The sequence below is a fragment of the Cyprinodon variegatus genome, unplaced genomic scaffold, assembly GCF_000732505.1.
Source record: "Cyprinodon variegatus isolate N-32 unplaced genomic scaffold, C_variegatus-1.0 Scaffold1031, whole genome shotgun sequence".
In the NCBI taxonomy this organism is placed as follows: Eukaryota; Metazoa; Chordata; class Actinopteri; order Cyprinodontiformes; family Cyprinodontidae; genus Cyprinodon; species Cyprinodon variegatus.
Window position 1 is genome coordinate 92,448 of NW_015151484.1, and position 22,600 is coordinate 115,047.

General features: G+C 36.1%; 1 protein-coding gene across 1 annotated transcript in view; it reads right to left on the minus strand.

The window, feature by feature from the left end:
* Window positions 1-1,476: 1,476 nt before the first annotated feature.
* LOC107100937 (ubiquitin-conjugating enzyme E2 E2) overlaps window positions 1,477-22,600 on the minus strand; it is a 57,377-nt gene continuing 36,253 nt past the window's right edge. The window contains exons 4-6 of the mRNA XM_015399631.1: window positions 16,969-17,101; window positions 8,321-8,468; window positions 1,477-2,285 (exon numbers count right to left, since the gene is read on the minus strand). Of these exons, the coding sequence (XP_015255117.1) occupies window positions 2,188-2,285; window positions 8,321-8,468; window positions 16,969-17,101 (379 nt within the window). The 3' untranslated portion in view covers window positions 1,477-2,187. The remainder of the gene's footprint in view (window positions 2,286-8,320; window positions 8,469-16,968; window positions 17,102-22,600) is intronic.

The following is a 22,600-nucleotide window of genomic DNA, read 5'->3' on the forward strand; positions in this document are numbered from 1 at the left end:
TTTTTAAAATAATCGTTAGTTGCAGCCCTAGTGTGAACTTTTGACACCACTGGTTCGGACCAACAAGCCTCCCTTCTTTCCCTCTAACATTTCCATTGCCTCCTCTTCCTAAAAACAGCCTTATTAAGGTTGGAAAAACAAAAGCGTTTAGCTTTAAGCAGTTTATGATTTCCGCATGTTTTTTTTATGTTAATACTTTAAATTATATAGTTTTCTAAATGTGCTATAATCTTCTTATTGGAACCTGTAGACCAAAGGAGAGTTAGAAAACATGTACAACACAAAACAACCTGCAGATTTTAAAACCTTTCACATTGTCTGCATAGTGAAAATCTATATAAAACTATAAGTGGATATTCTAATTAGTGAAAGGCTTAAACAATAATAGAATTATCCATAAGAACTCTAGTTATGACTACATTTTTATTTCATCAACCGCAGCCTTATAAAAAAAAAACAAAGAACAACCTTAAAGCTGACCACATGTTTTCAAGCTGGTCTAAGAATTACTCATGTGGTTTAATTATAAGCTCACAGAGGAAAAAAAGGCAAAGCATGCATCATCTTCCTGCGAGCGTGGTTTCAGTCATCAGATTAATCCGAAGAGTCAACTTTCTGCTTCTACTAAGGTCTGCCAACGTTTCAAACTCATTCAAGTTGCATTTGGTGCAAGCAGATACAATTTCTGAAACTGAGACGGCATATTCAGAGAAGTACATTTTCATATCTATGCCGTGCAATGATGAGGTGTATCCATGTGGCAGCACATAAAAACAAGCAGGATTTCTTTTTATATTAAAAGGCAAGTAGAACTGGTTTTATCTGATCTGCATCATACAGCACATTTTTGAATCCGGGGGAATTCTTCAATTTTACCAACGTGGATTTTTCTCGGGCTTGATACCAGCCTAAACCAACAAATATTGGCAAACATATTAAATGTGTTTTTAGTTTGACTTTCTTATTCGTGCTTCACAGCACAGTGCAATAAAATAATTGAAACTAGTAATGCCTGCTGATAGAACTGGCTGTATAGTGCTGAGCATCTCTTGGCCCAAATCTGTCGTTTATTTCACTAAAATAAGACTAGTCGTAGAAACACTGCAGTAAACTACCTGATGTATTCCTGCCCTAAAATACATTTCTATCATTCAGTTTATCTTTTAAGTCTTTTTAATACATCCTCATAACTGTAAAAGCCTTGTTAGATATGGACTCCTGCCAAAACACAAAGGTCCATTTATTCTCAGGGTTTTATAGAGATCCATTCATGAGTTTCTGAGATATCCTGACAGATAAAAACATCCCCACCTCCTTGATGTTGGTTGTAAAAGCTGTGGAACTGCGTGCAACTCCATGTTTTATAATCAGCCAGGTGTGTTTGTGTGTGACTGATCTGAAAAAAAAAAAAATGTAAATATTTAAACAATTTAAGGCTGCATTCGAACAAAAAACTCAGAGCTTTTTCTTTTTTTTCTCACGAGCCAACCACGGAGTGTTTTATTGGGTGCTTCAGATATACAAGTGCACAACAAACCACTCTGCAATCGCAGATGTGGCGGGTAGCCAGTAAATATACAAGTCCTGCCTCTTTCACAGGCAGACCCATACTTTAGTGGTCTGCCTCAAAAGCCTTTGAAAAAATACATACAGTACAAACAAAATCAGAAGAGGTTAAAAGCAAGAAGAATCCACTTGAACCAAAACTTCCTCCATGCAGTTAACATCACTGATGACAATTACGAAAAAAAAAAAAAAAAAAAAAAAAGCATACTCTGCAGTTTTGTTCCAGGTGCCACTAAGAAAATTAGAATACATAATGTATAGCCAGAGGACGATGCAAGTGATAATAATATTGTTTTTTTTTCTCCAATACAATACTTCCAACATTCAGATATTGGAAAATAAAAATCCCAATCTACTCTTTGTATAAAAAAGAAGCTTTCAAGTCAACAAGGAACAAAGAACATTATTTTTTTTGGTTTAAATTTTTTTTGTTTTTGCACAGAAAAGGTAGATAAAATGGGAGAGAGGAGGAGGAGAAGGGTGATAACAGGAGGGCAGGTTCACCGTTGCACTTAGTGAGTGTGCTTTAACATACAAAGGGTGAGAGGTAGAGAGAGGTTCTGAGGGGGGGAGGGAGGAAGGGAGGGACAGGGTGGTGGTGGGGGGGCTACAGCAGGGGGTCTATGTAGCGTATCTCTTGGTCCATTGTTTCGCTATTCTGTCATGCTCTGTTCTGTTGGTCAGGTACTGTGTGGCGATGCTTCCCACCAGAGGGTCGGCTGAAAGACAGAGAAACACAGAAATCACTAAATTTACTCTCTTTCATTTATCGCAGCTGAAATAACCAACAGTTACAGCAACATCAATAAGAGAACTTGAGCTTCTCATATTTTATGATGAGTTTATATGACCAACACAATAGTTTTCTCAAACAGTGTGCTGTGCATTTCTATTCAGTCCCCATGAGTCGACTTTACAGTAGAAACGCCACCTAACGGTTCTAAACATCTGGAGAAAAAACAAACAAAAGAAATAAAACATGTCCATGGTGGATTTATACAACAAAGCACCTTATTTTTATTTCTCTTTCATGTTTTCTACACCCCAAAGTGGAGGAAGAACCCTGTGGTTTGTGTCTGTCTATGAAGACTTAAACATAGTTTGCCTTTCTATTATAATGGTATTGTAGTATTAGTTTCATCTGGTAGTTGAGAAAGCGACTGAATCAGTTCTGAAAAGTGTTGCGCAGACATGTCACAGTGGGATGGGGACTGAGCTGTCACACTAGAGCACCTCTACATTTGGGTTGGATAATAAAATACTTGAAGAAAGGAAAAGAAAGGGCAAACATAAACAGGAGATCCTTTTTTTTAGCTGACTTATATTGAATGTAAGTCTTTAATTCAACTTTTACAATGAAATTCAGAAACACACTGAAATATAAAAGGGGCAGCGAAGCATTTTGGGCTGTTTTGACAAAGTTTGGCTGTAAAGAATACATTGGATCAAAACATACAAAAATTACAATGTTTTTGGAGTTAAACTTGTGCATTATGTTTGAAAATCTGGGGAAAAACAAAAAACAAAATCAGAGTTTTGTGTTTAAACCGTGAAAAGTGAAAATGCCATTTCAGTCAGCTAAAGTCCAAAACCTTTCATCAGTATTTCTACTTCTTTCCATTAATGCTTGGTTTGAAAATATTTTTCTGATTCATTTACTTATTTATTTTTATGTTTTTTACACATGGTTTCATGTGCAAAAACCAAATGTGAGCACCAAAAGTTTTAGCTTAAGAGAGATTCTGGAAAAAATTGTGAATCAAAAATCAAAGTGACCAAGAAACCTTTCCTTTCCTAAAGTTTTTTCTTCTCCAAATCTTGTTACATAATATGAGAAATGGACAACAACAATTTTTTTGCTAGCCTTACATCTACTAAATTAAATATCAACAACAGCAAAAAAAACAAAACAATAACAATCTTATTTTTATTCAGTTTTGGGTTCTTACAGCATCTGGTCTTAATGAGCGCGATCACTAACTAACTCAGCCCGCTGGACGCCAGCCGGCTTTACGGAAAATCAGCTGCTTTGACGCAAAATTTACGTTTTCAGTCCCAGTTTAACACATTACAGTCTAATCAGTTTTATAATAAAAAAAACAATACTTTTAAGAGTTCTGTTTGGATGAATATGTTTAATAAAATGTTAGTTTCCTTTAAAAAAAAAAAAAAAAGTTCAGCAAATGTCTTTATTCAGCGCATCAAACACCTAAAGATGGATAAATAAATAATCCACCAGGCAGTAGAATACATAACGGCCCAGATTATCAGTCCAGGCTTCCAGACCAATGACTCACTAGTTTCTAACAGCCCTGCCATCCATCATATGCACACTTGAAGCTGTTCACAACGCAGTACGATGCTCCATGTTATTTTCTTTTTCTTTTTTGCTAAATTCAAGGATATGATGAGGCAAAAATATAAACATGGGTCAATCAGCATATTCTCAGATATGCTGGATTCAGCACTTAGATGTAAGGAGATAAAGGAGATTTCACAGATGGGGATATTTATGCTTCATTTCTATGGAGGACCAACTTTGCCATATTTAAAAATAAATACAGAAATAAATATATACTCAATAAATAAATAAGCATACAGTTAATTGCCACCAAAAATACAATAAACAAATAAATGTAAGTAAAAATAAAACTATACAGTGAGACATAAATGTATATAACTCTTTTAATTAGCTTCTTTATTTATTTGCCTTTGTAATATTTACCTTATTTATTTTTATGTCCTTTATAATCTTTAACTTTATTTTTTAATTACTTATATTTTTAAGTATTTATTTATGTGCATGTTATAATATTTTTGTCTGTTTTATTCTTCATTTGTATTTTTTTTACCCTAATTAATATACTTAAAAATATAAGCATTTATCTATTTCTGTATTTATTTTTAAATATGGCAGAGTTGGTCCTCCATACATTTCAAGCATCCAGTGCTGATTGTGAAAGAAGATTTGGTTTAATGATCATATCCAAACAGCATAATTGTCTTGAAGTAGCGTATTTAGAGACCCATTAGAGAAGTAATAAATCAGTGAAAAAAAGTAACAATTGAAGTCATATTAGTTGATATTCTAGTGACATTCATCAATTTTTTGTATTTATAGTTATTAAATGCTTATATATAATTTATGTTAGTAGAAACTCTAAACAACTGTGTAATTAAATAGTTTATTGTGCAAAATGTGAGCTGTTTAATGTGGAAATAAACTTATGTCTGAAAGGTGCAACGTCTCATTTCCTCAAGAGCAGGACGGTCAAAGCGGCCATAGCAGGACTCTTTCATATAGCAGACTTTTCTTCATTTTAGGTATGCTAAATCACTTAAATTAAAAGTAAACTAATAGAAATTGCTGCTGTAATCTCTTATTCTTTTAATAAACAATGTAACTCTCTTTGATCCCTGGTTTATAACAAGTTCAATATTGGTGTGCGGCATCAGCGTGCACATCTGACGTTGCTCACAGTGGTTCTCTGTGAACTCAGGGCTTTTGTTTATGCCCAGACACATGAGAAATTAGAGGGAACATTGCCCCATTTCATAGACTGCTTCAGCACAAGCTGTATTTATGTAAACACTAAATACTTCATCCCTCATTCCATGTATAGATGTTCTTTTCCTTTAAATTGTCACTACTCAAACAATACTTGTTTTTCGCCTTTTCTATGTGTTTAATAAGATGGACTGACAATGCTTTTAATTTGTTAATTCTTCTTTATGAATGACATACACCTCTAATATGACTTGCCTTTACACAATATACGCTCTTCAGATGTTTCCAATGAGAAGGGAAAGAAAAATACCACAGTTCTGCTCTGATTTGTCAGATGGAAATAATTGGAGGGAAAAACAGAAAACTCCTTTTGCAGCAGCAGCAGCAGCTCACTGGAGCACGGAGTATTGCTTTAATCACAGCAAGAGTTGCCAGCTTGTTTGTGAGTTCTGTAGTGATTATTTATTCAAGCTGGGGTGCTTCTTTTCAACAAAGTAACTCTAGGAGATTTCTGCTATAAAATAACTTTAAAAATAGACAAGCACTCAATACATCCTGATCCATATATATCAGGCCCAATTTAAAGGATTAGCTAAATAGAAAATAATAGACTTTAATGCAAAGAAAAATGAAAATATAAAATATAATCAGGCATTAATTAAGAAGCAAACAACTAATTTCAAAACCCTGTTTTTGACAAGAAAAAAAAAAACGTTTAAAGAGAGGCCTATACTGCTTAAATCACGAACTAATGGTGCATCCATGTGTTGTAATGGTGCTTTAACACACACTACATGTCCCTGCAACATAACACCACTTTGGGCTGCTGTCGCTTGTCTGACATATCGCCAGCAAAGCTCTGCTGCATCATTAAGTCAAAATAATCAGATATTTTTTTATAGTCGATACAGTTAAATCAGTCTAACCGATTCTAGATGTGCTGCCGATTATTTTGAGGTTCAATTTTGAAGCCAATATCGATTTTACTTTCTACATTTACATGAAAAAAATGGCACAATGATGCAAACAAAAACATTAACAATGGAGGAAAAATGGACGAAGCCGCAACCTGCTTCATGCAAACCCGAGTAATGGCTGCTGAATGCACTAATGAATTGGTGAAAACATGAGCATAGCTGCTGATACAGATATTAGGAAAAACATCCCTAAAACAAGGAACAGCAGATGTATTGGTGTATCTGTAGTAAAAAACATTTACTGCTTCTCCAATCTGTTTAGTACAATAATCAGCTTCAGCTGCTACTGCTTTTCTTTCCAAATCTGTGAACCAAATGATGGAGTGTTTAAATGCAGCTGCAGTTCGATTGTGTATCATAACTTTCTCTTCCATCAACTACATGGGTGTTAACCAGAAGGGATTTTTTTTCTTTGAGAAAAACAACTGCAGATGGGCTTCTGGCATTTTCTGTAGAGGTTAAGTAGTGCAGCTATATTACTACAGTGTTCTTAATTTAATTCAATCTCCCTTTGGGATTAATAACGTATCTTTGAATTTTATTTTAATTTAATTTAAATCTCGTTAGTAAAAGAGAATATGTGGAGAAAAGTAAGGCTTGTACATTTTCCAATACATAATATTTAGCAGATATTTGACGGAGGAATGCGGTGACACAAGCCTGTTGGGAGTAACAGGGTAGGTCAGAAAGGAAGCAGAACTCAGGGCCGTCTGAATGCTGCCAGATATATTAGGTTGGAAAATTTGTCGCAGCAGGTAATTCCTAGACACTTAAATCTGCCCATAACACGTCACTTTGTTGGGTCTCCCAAAAACTGCTGTTGGGTAACATTTCCTCTGGTTTCTCCTTCTCACTGAATTAATTACAAAGAAATTAACTAAATGACCTCAGATTCGAGCTGAAGCCTTTGTGACTTCCACTTTTGTCTGATGCGAACTCACAGAATTCAGTATTCAGACTTAACATAACCCTTCACTTCATAAACTTTCAGCTTTGTTTCTTCCTGCCTTTTCTCTGGAATTTTCTTTAATCATCTTTACATATTTATCAATTTTTGGAAAAGGAAATTATTCAAATATTACGAGCCTGAGTTTCCCAACCTTTTTTGACTTATTTACCCCTTTCAGTACCCCTCTCAGTCAAAAGCATTGATGATTGTCCAAATGTGGAACATACAATAACTGAAATAATTACTATTTTACTTAATCTATTAATTTTAACATTTAATTGTTATCATTTTAATCTTTCCATCTTAAATAAAAAAAAAAAAAAACAATAAATATGTTGCCTGGAAGGAATTCAAATAAATACAAAATAAAATCATATTATAAAACTGGAGCTCCTCAGAGTAACTCCCTTATAATCATATTTAAACTAAATGAATTGGAAAAAAAATACAAATTATAATGAGAATGATTGAATTAGTTTTACTTTTTTTTCATCAACAAACCTGAGCTGCTTTGCTGAGCTCCTATAGGTCAGTTTGAAACACAGCTGATTCCAGGCTTTTCCTTTGCTTAGTTTGATGTATTTCACAGCTAAAAGTGAACTAAAACCTATGAGAAAAATAATTTGTTTGGTTTTTAAAAGCTTGTTTAATTTTTCAATGGGGTTCTCAAAAAGCAAACGGATCCCAGCCCCATTTTATTTTACTATCTAAGTAATAAAATATGTGTACACTCGTGGACCACTAGGGGTAAACGTCCCTGGTTCAGAAACGCTGCTGTAAAGAAAAACAAGTAAAAGAAAAAAAAAAAAAAGACAATGAGAAACTAAAATTTTTTCTTAAATTATTCTTAAAAACTGTTTAACAGCATTGTTTAACAGCATAATATGACAATAATAATTAGGACAGATATTTGTTTTATAGGTGGTTGGACCAAAACTTTGCATTTGACCCTCCTGACCTCATTAGGATGTATACACAGCAAAACTATTATGAACAAAAACATCCACCTGCTTTCAGATTCCTAAGAGCAGCAGAAGCTCCAAACTGCAGTAGAATGATTTATACAAATATGACTTGGAGGTTTAAAAATTCAGTTTGGAAACTGATATATGGAAGTAAAATCAGAAATGTTCTTCATGTGCTGCAGACATTTTAAAGAAAATTAGTATTATGCACATTTCTATTCCCTGTAACAGAATGGTTTCTGATGACCTTGAGGAAATGCTAAACTCTAGGAACTGAACAATGTTCCTAGTCTGAAACATTACATTATTTCAAACATAGACTAAAGTCAAACATGAAAGCAGACTGTGGTCTTACCTGGGTTACAGTCTGTGAGCAGGGAGCAGATGGACAGCAGCACCTTGGAGATGGTGAGGGCGGGGCTCCAGTTGTCCTTCAGGATGTCCAGGCAGATCACCCCCTGACTGTTAATATTGCAGTGATAGATCCTCGTACGGAACGTTACCTGCAGATAGAAAACAACTGCTGGTCAAAACAGGAACATTTCTCCGCTTACAAAAACCGACACTGTATTGTCTATCTATGAGCAGCACTCCAAACAGAACTCAAACTTTTTTCCACTATATTTTACGATGAAAAAAAGAAAAGCTACATTAAATGAAGTTTTCTTTGCAGATGATTATATCTGGAATCCCATTAAACAATTTTAATAGGCAAACATTCAACCAAGTCATATCAACCATGCTAAAATGTATTCATTAAAGATAACTGTGTGTCAGATCAGATCCACCAGGCACAAAGGCAGAAAACCATGATGTGTAAAATATCTTTCATTAGAAAAAGATGCTTCCTGTCCTTAGCGTCATTTTTGAGCGAGTGCTTGAAATTCTGATGAAGTTTTGAGTTGTTTTTCAGAATTCTAAAAGCAGCCCAGTGACATACTATGATTTTACAAATTAATATGTCAAACGCTCAATCTGGCTACAAAGAAAATATTTCCAATCAATTATGGTTGCCCTTTAGCCTATTGTATTTTATTTGTCTGTTTTATGTTTTGTTTTTGCCCTACATGTTGGTAAACCCAAGCACCTTTTGCATTTACTATAACCACATGATTTTAGGTATGATATGGATTTAATGAAGCCAAACAAGTCCGCAACTCCTAGCAGTGGCACAAAAACAGACCAAGATCAAGTGTGAAAAGGTGCAAAATAAATACATAGAGCCAAAAGGGATAATGCTGTGACCGTTTCCTATTGTTAAAGACTGGGGTGCCAGTCAGGTCTCTCTCCTGACATATTTGTTGTAATGTTTCACTTTTTCAATACAGAAACCACACAAAGGATGTAAACAAAATAGTACTTATCACCCTAAACATTAATGTAAAAAAACCCTAGGTAAAGTTTCTTTCAAAAGACTTCAATAAACAAGAAAGGAAATAGCAATTAAACAATATCAGAATCACAATAATTAACTTAAATAATTAATCTCCCTTGCATTCAGTTCAGTTCAAAATAAAAAAAAGGAACTATCAAATAAATCCAGTCCATGTATTAGTACAGATCAGTCCATTCCAGGCAGCTTGAGCCAAAAAAACAATAGGACGACAAACTCCAGGCCACGTTTTTCCACCAATCCTCAGGAAGGAAACAAAACAAACGGCACAGCATCCAACTTGTACTCAGCAGCACACAAAGTTTTAGCCCAAAGCAACAAAAGACTTTAGATGCAAAAAGGCAACAGGACTCCTGGTACCAGGGTAACACACTGCGGCTTCACCTGGATGCATGAAAAAGATGTTTCTGCTGAAAAGCAGAGAAGCCATCAGCTGTTTCTCCTCACTGGCGTGTACTACCAACTGTCAGAGGGGCGTTCTCACCAGAAACAATCAGCTCACTCCCATGTTACTGGACGTAACTTAAATAGGCGTTGGAGGCGTGGCGGTAAGTTTGTGCGTTAACAATATTCAATTAAGTGTTCTCAGGCTGTCACACTACCTGTACAGCACTCGGAATACAATATAAACTTTGGCGTTCATTGACTGCCAAAGCATTTCAATTTTACTTTATAGTTGATGGCTGTATGACAAATATCTTTATTAAAACAGATGCAAGCGATAAAAACACTGTTAACAGGCTCTTAGTTATAGTGAGAGAAAAATGTAAAGGGTATGAAATGGGTCTGATATTCAGCATTGTTCTAGTTTCCTATTTGGTGATAAAGATGATAGCTTTGAACCATGTTGATGTCGCTGATCGCATCCGGGTCAAAATCTGTTTTTAGACTCCTCAAAAACGACTAAGTAAACACTATTAGGATGAAAGATTTGAGTATAAATTCTGTTTAAAAATGAATATTAGTTGTTTTTGTATTTTTCTTGTCAGTCAGTGACTGAGTAAAGCATATAATTTGTAGTTCCAGACTGGTTCTCTGTGTTGCAAATAAATATTATTTACTTATGGAAGCGGTACAAGACAGTTCTTATTATAAAAACAGGTAAATTGTTATAAAGACCCATTTTTTTGAAGACTTTGCTTAAACATAAGGGAAAAGAAAAAACAAAGATATAAACTGAGTTTGAACCTTCATTACCTCTATATCTAGATGTGCCTGCATGCTGAATACTTTATTAACCCTAGACAGATATCATGTTGTTACAATGGTTCAATTTAAGTGTACATGTAAAAAGTAAAATGGCAGACTATTAATCAACCGTTCATCAATGAAAATCAGCTTTAGATTAATTCATTCATCAATAATTGCCTATATTATAGTTAATAACTTGTCTTTGGAAACGTTAGAGGGAAGAGAATTTAGAATGAAAATTATATTTATCAATAAAATCTAACCATACATGTCTCAAGAGAGAACACAGAAGATGCAGAAAGTGGACAAGAAATAAACACGTTTTCTGAGATCTTCTATGTAGTTTTTCACTTTAACATTCATGCTCGCATTGGAAGCAGTAATAAGTGAGACAACAGGGACGTCTTAAAGCTGCAGAGGGTTTTCACATCTTTTCTCAGCTTCTTCAAATTACCACTGATCTTCCAGCACCAGTGCTGGTGTAATGGGTCTGACCTAGTGCTCCACTGGGGGCCGTTTGCACCATTTGTCAACTCAGCAGCTCAAAGAGCACCCAGACACAAATGTACAGATTTTTAAAAGGGCTGGATTTTATCAGACATTAGCTGTGGAATTTCAAACTAAAAAGGCCTACTGATGCAAGTTCTTTTTCAGAACTGACCAACAGAGGGCAGCGTGTTGCATGATCGCACAACAATATGCATTCTGTTGTCAAGAAAAATTGGACTCCAGCACCCAACTGTCAATTAGTTGGTCCACTTGTAAAAGTAAACAGCCTCCTCCAGCCGTACAGTCTCTAGCAGTGAGTCATAGCATCTAGGATAACACGTCTCTCTGAGATCTCAACCAGCTAATATCCTCCCACAGCAGCAGAGCTGATGAGGTCTGATCTGCTGCTCCAATCGCCAACACCTGCCCCCTGACCCTGATCATCCGGAAGAACGAGCTTCACTTCCCCAAAAACCACACAAGGCAGAGCGTTATAAATAACTGCCCCCCCTCCCATCAGCTCTGCAGACAAAAAGCTGGCTCCTTTGCTGGCTCTTTTCCAGAAGGACAAATAACTCCACCTGACACCATCACGCTGAGAAAGAGGACAATAGATTCATCATTTTTTAACCAACACTCACATCAGTGCACATCCAATAATGGTGCATTTCTGCAGTGAGAATGAGTGTGGCAGTACGAGGGCAAATGCTTTGTGAGTGTGTGTGTCTGAGCGGGGAGTTTTGGCTGCAGATCACAGTGTGCTGGATTGGGTAAGAGGTATTGAAGGGGACGGAAACACTCGATCCCTCTGGCCACAGAAAGCTGGGCCGGAGCCTGTGGATTTGTTTGAGTCTTCTGTCAAACACAGAGCTGCTGGTTGCAGAGCACAAAGAGCGAAAAAAGGAGAGCTGCTGTGTGTATGTATGAGTGTGATTTGGGTGGGGGGGCTCATGAAAGGTTTTCTTTTTCCTTTTTGTCGAGTTGAAAATATCTACGAGATTTTCCCTGACAGCGAATGTGTTCAGCAGCCACATCCAATCAGTGCCCTGCAAACAACATCACACAAAGCAAGAAGAAGAGGCCTTTGTTGCATAAACACAGAGCAGAATTATCACAAGTTGGATTTCCAAATCAAAGCCATGTGTGTCAAAAAGCTCCACAACTGATCATGTAAAGCTCAAAGCAGCCTGACTTATCAGATTCCCATGTTCTGTCACCAGTTCAAGCAGAAGTACGGGTTTTACATACAGAAAATTCCAGTGATTTTCTTTAAGGGTGTCACTTTTGTTAGACCTTTATTATTAATAAACTGAAGAATTGTGGTTTTGTGGTTATCACGATTTTGTGTCCTTAAACCTTAGATTTCTGGGGGGAAAAAAAAACAACAACAGCAAAAAACAAACAACAAAACAAACAAAAAACAAACAAAACAAAAGAACAGATCAGTTTTGTTTTTGACAGCCATCTCAGATTTACTCTTAATCTTCAGGATGAAATTATTATTAGTTTTCACATTTTAGCCATTACGATATGTGATAGTTTTAGTCGGTTTTAGTCAACCAAAACTTTAAAAGGTTTTAGTCTAGTTTTAGTCAGTTTTATGTTGCAAAAAAAAAGTTTACCTTTACAATTTCAAATAACAACCAGATTCTTTACCAGACTGACAGCTCTTGCCTAGATATAATTGCTTTGTACAGAATCCTGCCATGCAGTAAACTATTGCTGTTGGGCAGAAAAATTTGATGTATATAATTCAAATATACTTATTTATTAATGAATGCCCTACTTTATAAAAACGTGAAAATTGCAGATTTATTTCAACATATTGGAGAATATAGCAGACAGACAAGCTAACAAAATGTACAATAAAGGAATGGTTTTAGAAATATAAGATTTCCATTCAAGAGCAAACACTCCCTGATCTACTATGAATTATGCATTACACACAGATCAATAAAATCTTAATTACTCCAAAAAAGCAAAGAACAAAAACATTCTTCTTTCTACTTTAGCAATTTTGGCTTTATGTCTTTAAATTTCCCCTTTGTTACCACTGCTCAGGGGTCAAAGTAGATTTAAATTCTAAGGATTTTGATATTAAGAAATACAGATAGAACCTACATAATTGCCTTGTAATGCCATGGCAATCCAGACCTAAATTTAATGAAAATATAATGCATTTGCATCATATTTTAATATGATATGATATATTTTAATATAATAGATAGAAAGATCCATCTACCTTTCACCTGGCTCTTTATCCAAAAATAACAATATGTAATGAAATATTTTCTTTGGATATAATTTTGGTAGAAATTAAAGAACATTTAGTATGACATCTTGTAAGCTGGAAGAAATAAAAACCTGAAAAGTAAAAAAAAGGAATTTTTAAGGTTGCAAAAGAAGAACAACCAAAAAAAAGTTAATAAAGAACAAAAACAAGAAAAACCAAAACGCCGAAAACCAAACAACCCCGGGGGGCCAAAAACCCAAAACCAACAAAAAATTCCGCAAAAAAAAAAAAAGAAAAACAAAAGTTGGCAAAAGTCAAGAACCGAAGAATACGGGGTAATTTCCCCCCCGCCGCCTCCGCCAAGAACCAACCGGGAACAAGCAAAAATTTCAACCCCGCAACCCAAGGGGGCAACAACGAAAACCCCTAACCTGGCCAAAAAAATAAAACAAAAAAAAGGAATTTAAAAAACCGAACCAAAAACCCCCAAAAATTTAATTTAGTCTCTGCTCGTCAATAAAAAAGGTCACACCTATAACTCATCATGTTTTCGTCATCAAAGATCCATGTTAGCTCGTCAGTTTTCATTTTATTCATGAAGAAAAGGAGCGTAAACGAAATAATCTCGTCGGTGCTGATGAAAACAACACTTCATCAGAGATGTACTGATCTCAGACTAACTAATTTCTAAAAAAGCATTTTTAAAAAGCTCAAACTTTTTGATAATTTTTGCAGATATAAGAAAAAATACTTTCTTCTTCTCACTAGATAAATAACAAAAAAAGTTAAAATACATCAAAAATATTGACAGCAACATAAGATTGTTTCCTTCAAAACCGTTCAAAATCACAAATATGGTCTTGGATTAAATATGAGCTAATATGAGATAAGTGCATAGGAGTAAAAAACTGGCAATAATGAAAAACTGACTTAAAAACTGGATGCAGATTTGCCTGTGTGACATTTAAAGTAGACTTATTTTAAAGTCTGGGTGAAACATCTCTAAGCTTCAGCATGGTCCTCGGATGAACAAAGAGAAACTGATCCCAGATCAGGTCTCATTTCTAAAACATTACCCTGGATCCATACTGAAGGTGTAAACCAAACTGCTGAAATCAATTACTAATTTTAAACCATAATCATACAGAAAATCCAACACATTTCCTCCATAGACCAAAGCTGTATCTCATAGTCTGGTGCACAAAGCTCCATCTCTTTACGCCAACATTCAACAAGAAATGGTAAATGAAAATCACCACATCAATGTAATTTTCTGTTAAAAGCCAGATGATCAATTTCAGTTAGTGGCCAACTGCAGCAAGGAAAGCAAAAAATGTAGTCTAACTGAGGAAGAAATAGAGGTGTGTTGGTGAGTGAGGTGGACAGTTGAATAAATAGGTTTGTATTATTAACAACACTTTCACAGTTGGATGTTTGGCCTGATCAAATGACCACTACATTATCTGGCTGTTCTCTCTGATTGATGGATGAATTCACAGAATTATCTTGTTCCTAAAAGTTGTTTCAGGCAGAGAGTGTATTAATTTTTGATTATGTTTAACATCCAGTGGGGGAAATTATGCTGGTAAGAGCTGTTTGCAAAGAACCACAGACTGGTTACCTGCCTTGATGTATTAAAGGAACATTTTTTTTTCTACCTCCAACTCATGAATATATTGTAAATACCTGAGTTTGTATATTTCATTGTGTCACTTTAGAACGGTTCACCCAGCTACCCTTGCTTTTTCCTACATCAGAGTGGTCCCTTAACATGTGTTTACTCATATTTACCTCAAAGCGTCCAGCATACCTAAAGCATCCACTGCACACATAACAGCATTTTAATGTTATTTAAATGTTTACAGCAATTAGTGTAAATTCCTCACACTTTGTTACATTTACATTGATCTGTTGTACACTTCAGTCTGGACGTCAATATTTTAAATACAAGCTACGTACAGACTTTTTTTTTCTTCTAAATGGGACAGGACAGCTCAGACCCAGCATATATCAAACTGCAGTTACAGATTTGATGAAGTCGATTAAAGGTTAAACTTTCATATAAAGTGAAAATAAAGTCTGAGAGGAATTATGACGCAATCTGGCTTCAGTTCCCCATCATAGCCACCATCTGTCAACTGCCAATCTTTCCTGTCTCCAAAACTGCATATCTTATACAGATGGGTCAGAGTGGGTGTGAGGGACCACATTTTTTCACTCTAACTTTGTTCTTTATAGATCACAACATCTGTGAGGACGTTAGCAAGTTTCAGGCTCTGCTTTATGCACATGCAAGCTTTATAAAGGAGACCTCAGAACGGGTCAAATGTAAAGTCATCCGACTCTGTTCATTGGTCGATTTCTTGATGCATCACTTGTTCATTTCTTTTGGATCCTGGAGATGTAAAAGAAAACACACACGCCTTACTTTCTTTCTGTCAGAACTTTGGAAAATGAAAACGGAGCATGATCTCATCAGTTTAGAACCAATATTTTAAAAATAAATCCAGCATTTCTTTCTTACTGCCTGCATGCATTTACTATTATAAACATTTTTTAAAGTTTTGCTGTTAAGGAAAAGCAAAATAAGGAAGAGACTATAAATCAAAATCCAGTGCATATAATAGATAAAATGTAGGAATTTAGTATGCAGATTAACACAATTAGGGTTGTTGAATATGAAAATATATTCCATAGATCCCTGGTCTAAGTGGTTTACTCCGTAGCTTGTGGAAGTGAGACATGCAACTGTTCAAGTTGCACTTTATTGCATCTAAATTTAAAGGTACAATTTGTGATTTTCAGCGACATCTAATAGGTCAGACTGCAGGAGTGAGCCCAAAGTGGTTGTCATAATGAAAACCGAGGCTGGTGTACATAGATAATTTTAGTAATAGTATTGTATTAGTCTGTGTAGGATTGTATAAATATCTATAACTTGCTGCAGTCCCATTTGAGCATAATGGCGATCTCTATAGTCATGAGCTTTTCAGCTCTGCGCTGCTGTAGCACAAAAAATGTCTGCTTCACAAATGCGAGCCAACCCCTATGTAGTTATAAACAGCTATTTCTAACATAAGGCAAACATAAAGATTGAGACTTCCAGTTCATAGGTGATAATAAATCACTTACATATAGATGATATGTTAACATTTACATCAGTTAATTCCTTTCAGTTATTACACACTGGAATGTTTCAAACCACTAAATCATTGAATGGATATTTTTAGAATTACAGGGTTAAACACAGTGCAATAATTTCAGTTTATCAACCAATTGTTAAAAAAGCTTTTAAATTAACAGTCAACTAACAGTAACTAACACTGCAGCAATCCCTCAGCCTCCATCAGAGTATGGCAACAGTGGACCGTTTACTGAATAAATGTAATTGTGCAGCAATCCCTCATACTGAGTGTACATTTTGTGACAGTGGAAATAATTAAGGATCTTAAACAGACCCCAGCTTAGTGTGTGCAGCCATTTGCAGCAACTGACTGGGAGTCAAGGAGTTTTAAAGTTTTTGCAAGAAGTTCTCATAAATGTATTATTTTAAAATGGAAAAGATCACAAAGAAGATCAGTCTTGCCGACATCTTTCGTTTCAGATTCCCCATTTTTTTTTTAAACCACTTCTACTCTCCAGACTGTATGGTTAAAAGCAAACTGACATAAATAACCCATGTCATAAATCCACTGACCTTGGGGGGTTTAAATGGGTAGTCTGGTGTGAATGCGATGTCAAGGAAGAAGACGCCTCCCTCATACACGGACCCTGGAGGGCCCAAGATGGTCGACCTCCACTCATAGATGTTGTCCCCTTTGGGCCCGGCGCTGTGAAACCAAAACAAAAGACTGGTTAGTATGTTAATCAGCAAACAGCATCGGAGACGACATCCTGCTGACAGATGTGGGGGAGAAAAAGGATCAGCTGGGGCCAGAAAATGCCATCTTCTGTTGAGTTAATGAAAAGATTTGTAAAATCACAGCAGTGGGAAGGATTTTAGTTCGAGGGTAGTTTTTAGCAAAGGATGATCAGCGATGAAGACTTAGATTAAGAGGTAAGATAACAAAGGTGGTAAAACAGGGGATTCAGACCACAGCATATTTGTTCCTAGTTTGATCATTTATGCTTTGTGAAGGCTTAAGGTCACATCTGCTACAGAGGAGGAGTAATTAATGCCATTTTCATATCAGGGCTCCCCCTCCCCCCCACATCCTGTTTATAGTGAGACCTTGATCTGGCATCAAGCCAAAAAAAGCCCGGGAAAATCTCCAGATCACCAAGCTGGGGACAATAAACAGTCCCTCCGATTTCATGTAATTAGTACGGATGGCGCTCAAGTCAGACCATGGGCTGGTGGCAGATGTGCGGACACACTGGGCTGCTTTCACTCGAGGTGCTCAGATCACTGCACGCTTTATTCAAACCACATAACATGGTTAAGAAATTGCATGAATGAGAATGTCTGACTGCCTTAAAACCACTGCTACAACTCAGATCCCCCTCTGTGAACTAGAATTAGACATCTTTTTGTTTATTTAGTCCCAACACATCTATTAAAGTCAATATACTTGACTGGTTGTAAAGAACAGAAAATTATCTGATGTTTACAAAGTTATAACATTATTTAAGATCTATCCACACTCATGCAACAGACCTCACTGTGTCCAAGTACACCACAGAGTTAGAATGAAGGAAGAAAAGGAGGTGCCATAAAGCAGGAGTTTTCCCCGTTTGCTCCTCTGCTGCATTCAGCTGTCTGTATACAACAACAGAAAGACCCTCAGAGTAGTGACAGTTGTTTTCTATAAACCTGGCAATATCCCTGCAGAACGATGACATCCGTCATCCTAACGCGAGGCTGCATCTGAATGAAGCAGAACTCGTGAAATCACTGGAGCACACATTGTACCTGTTCTACTTAGCTTTTCGCACAAAGCTTCATCACTTTACCCTTAGTTTAGTTCATACTGTATTAACAGGGGGGATTCGGTTGAAGTCTGTACTACAACCTTTGATGACATCAGAATGATCACACAACTGGGCTAATATGTTTATTTTTTTTTAGTTAGAAATCAATGAGCCAGAATTAGCAAATTGTAAATTTGCCTCACATAAAATGTCCTAAAGCAATGCATTAAAACAATATACTGACGTTGAAAGTATTTGCATTAGGGGCACTTTTTTACTCTAAATGTGCGTGTGAACATAAGCCAGTGGAGAGTCATTTGTGCTAAGAAGACAGAAAGCATGCAAAGCTTTGACAGTTTATTCAGATAATTGGATCTTTACATCACAGATTTAATTTGTTTTGGCAGTCCAAAACACTGTTGTTTGAGCAGTCACCAAATAACTCCATAATTACATGTTTTGTTTTTCCTCAATACAGTCGCTGCTGTATTTCGTCCTGAACAGAGAGAAAAGTCTGAACCGAGAGAAGGAAATGACCTCCGAATAAAAGGATCTGTGGGCGCACAGAGGCACGTGTTGACATCTGATAGGCAGCAGTTTGGGCCTGTCATAACATCATAAAGCAAAGAGAAACCACATCATGAACAACTACTCATGTCCCTACATGATGCTTTTTAAGAGGTTAGTTCAGAGCAGGGGTGGTAATGTTTTCCTCAAGAGCAGAGATGAAGTAAATAGATGTTAAGGTTTTGTTTTGGTCCTCTTTTTTTTTTATAAAAGAAGTCACAAATCTAAATATTTTTGGACATTGCAGCATCTTTGGAGAAGCTCATGTGCAGAAATATGACCCTTGTATTTTATGGGAATCCAACTATGATGTGAGAAGAAAAAAACTGTCAGGATCTTGAAATGTCTGCTTCAAATGAATAAAGATTACTTGTTGTTATTGATATCCTTCACTATAGTAAATAAACTCCCTAAAAGGGAATTGTTGTTTAACTAGTCTTTTTTTTTTTCATTTCCAATCTATTTACACATCTGAGATAAACATCTGATCTGAGATCGTTTGGCTCGTTAACGAGATAAACATCTGATCTGAAACATCAAGCCCAGACCAAAGAAGCTGTTATTGACTCTGAAAGCTCTCTAAAGACATATTCACACATGGCTGATGGACAGTACATAGAGACTGAGCTTAGGGTGCTATCAGCAGTTGCCATTTCACGTATGCAGCACGCAGCAGGAGCCTGTCCCTGTTAGGCATTTCTACCGGGTTTAGACAAAAGATGATGCAGGAGGCTGAACATGAATTCTCTGGTCAGGTACCTGCTTTCAACCTTCTATTCAAACATTTCACAGGCTTTGCATTAAACACACGTGCTCCATGATCAAAACAACATTTTACTCAAAGTATCTTGCAAATTTGTTTGTGCCACTGATCTTACATCACAACAAATTTTCTTCCAGGATTGATCTGCATTCAGCTCCATTTATTACTCTTTTGTCCCTGCTAATAGAAAAACATTCCCACAGCATGATGCTGCCACTATCTTGTTTCAAACATAGTTTGTTTATGGTTTTCTGAAGTGCTTACAGAAATGATTTGTTTATTTTAATGAGACTAGTTAGTAGTTAGGTAATTTCCAAAGGCACTTAATTGTTTCAAAGATCGACCAACCTCTATACCAGCACCTAACCCCTCCCACACCTAATATTTGAAAAATGTACCTGAAGGAGGCCATGCCTGAAGGATTAGGGAATGTGCGGGGTGTGAGGGATGCATGTTGTATTGTAGAGTAAATAAATGTTAAAAACACTAAAACTAGCTGAAGGCTAAGCTTATATAATCATTGCATAGCTCACTATTCCAACTCACCGTGGAGGCATGTATGAAATGGAGCCGCCATTATATCCTAAAGCAGCAAAGCTACTGATGTCACCTCTCTTGTGCGAAGTCACCACATCTTTTGAGCCAAGAACAATGGCGATTTAAATTAAAACGCAGTAGACTTAAACAGGAGCAACAAATGAGCAGCAAATTGTCAAAATACATCCACAGCATGTAGATCGCACTATAAGAAATAAATTGTGTAACGTTGATTAGCAAACAATGATTTAGGGGGTCTTTTGTCCTTTAATTAAAGGGATTAAATGCAATAGCCTGTAAGACTCTCTTTTTTTACTTTATAAAATATAAAACTTCCTTTAGCTTTCCCATTATGCACGTCTGTGAGTTTGACCTAATGAAATGCATTGATTTAGGTCATTTACGACATGACCATATTAGAACCAGTTAAATGCAGAAAGTATAACGCTTTATGAGTAGTAAATGTAGAGGAAGCTCTTTACAAAAGGCAACTCTAACAGTAGCCATCATGGCTGATTCCTCATTGCAGCAATCTTTTTTCAACGTTTCTCCTCTAACAGGACATTCACACTCTGCAGCACAGAAACCTGCTCACAAACTTGCGCAGCTACGTCAGCCCTTTTCTAACAGCGCCAGCCACTCCCTGCATGCCACATTACATAATCTGAGAAGTTCAAGAGCAGGAAGGATACAAACAAAGTGAACCTTGTGGCATGCTGCCATGCATAAAGATAACAGAAAGCAACCAAACTTTGAAATAAAACCACAGCTTCTGCTTACAGTGGCTGGCAAGGCAGAAAGGCGCTTAAATGGGTTAAACTGAAACAGACCTTCCTCAGAGAGGCTCTATGATGCTTTTAGTTTGGGCCGAGATCTAAAGAGATTTGAAACCCCACCACTATAGTCAATTAGAGTATGCTAATTAAAGTTTGATTCTAGCACTGAAACAATTAATCGGATTAATCGATTATTGAAATAATCGTCAACTCATTTAGTAACGGATTAATCGTTAACTGGAACATAGAGACCATAAAAAATGCCTTTAGCTGATATAAACATCCACCTAGAGCTGCACTTATAGAATAGAAAATCCCTTTCTTGTCCCACTGTGGGGACAAGCAGCAATTGTTATAGTAGAAGTGGTCACACAATGTGCACCTTAATAAAGTGTATAAAAATAATGGATAGGAAAAAAAACAAATAGAGTATTGTACTGTACAGTGTTTTTACAATATAATATTTGTATCTGGAGAATAAAAAAACCATATGTGAAAAATAGCAACACCAGAGATGTGCAAAAAAAAAAAAAAAAGCATGTTATTTAACTGACTAAGAATGAAACTGTGCAAAAATCAGCATCAGTGTGACAACTTATTGAGTTTGTTGGGAAAAGTGATGGATAATTGTAATAAAAAAATAAAATATGTAAACTTTTAGCATTGAAGATAAAAAAAATATTTTTCATCTGTCAGTTTGCTCCATCCAGAACTCAAGTTTAAATTTGTAAAACGTCTTCTTTAAGGAACCTTTTACTATCCGATTATTAATTGAAAAAATAAATTGACAGATTAATCGATAATAATGAAAATAATCGTTAGTGGTAGCCCTAATTAATTCATACATTTATTCTTAAAGTAACTTTATTTATAGCTTTTAATGAACTGCAATCAATGTTATTTACAATAACTTATGTTCCCCAGTGTGGTTTTCTCTTTTTTTTTTTTTTACAGACATTCAGCAAGAGGTGACAGTATCCAGCAATACACTGAAACTAACAAACAGGAAAGTGGTAAAATATTACTTCTGCTTTTCACGCAAATATGTTTCAGATTTTTTGTATCCACCAAAATTATTTTTGTCTAACATTAAAAAAGTGGTCATTAGTAATATTTTAGTGTATGAGGTAAAGCAAACAGACATCTGTAATGAGGGAAATATTCATCAGGGTAACATGCCATTGTTTCAAACTACCAAGCAGACTTTCGCTGTTAACCCTCCACATCCGTCACAAGTCAATATTTACTTGTAATTGGACAGTTTGACTAACTGATCAATAAATGGTGTGAACGTTTTTTTAAAGTGGTTAAAGACTGACCTTATCACCTCTCTGGCTCTAAATGACTTTGCTGAAACATTTCCTGCTTTTATCAACAACACAGACAGTGTCAAATATTGACTTAGCTTTGCAGCCCTGAAACACTCCAAAACAACACAGAAACTGAAGTTAATACTTTAAGTAACAGTAAACAACAGAAAATCACCCTGACTTTGGTATTAAAAAGTTTTGATTATTCCAGTTAGGAATAAAAACCAATTTCGAGGATGGAAAATGTGCACAGAATTTAACCTTGCACACAATGACAGGATAAAGGTGAATGGGAACAGCAGACGACCTCACCGCTGTAGGATATCTGACAGCTACGCCAGGATTATGCATAAAGGCCAAGTCAATAAGGGACGCTCATGCCATCGCTGGCTGTTGCTCAGAGACGTGACCGGGCCATTCTTGTGTTGCTTTGTTGCAGCTGGTTTAGGGTTCATTAGTGCACCG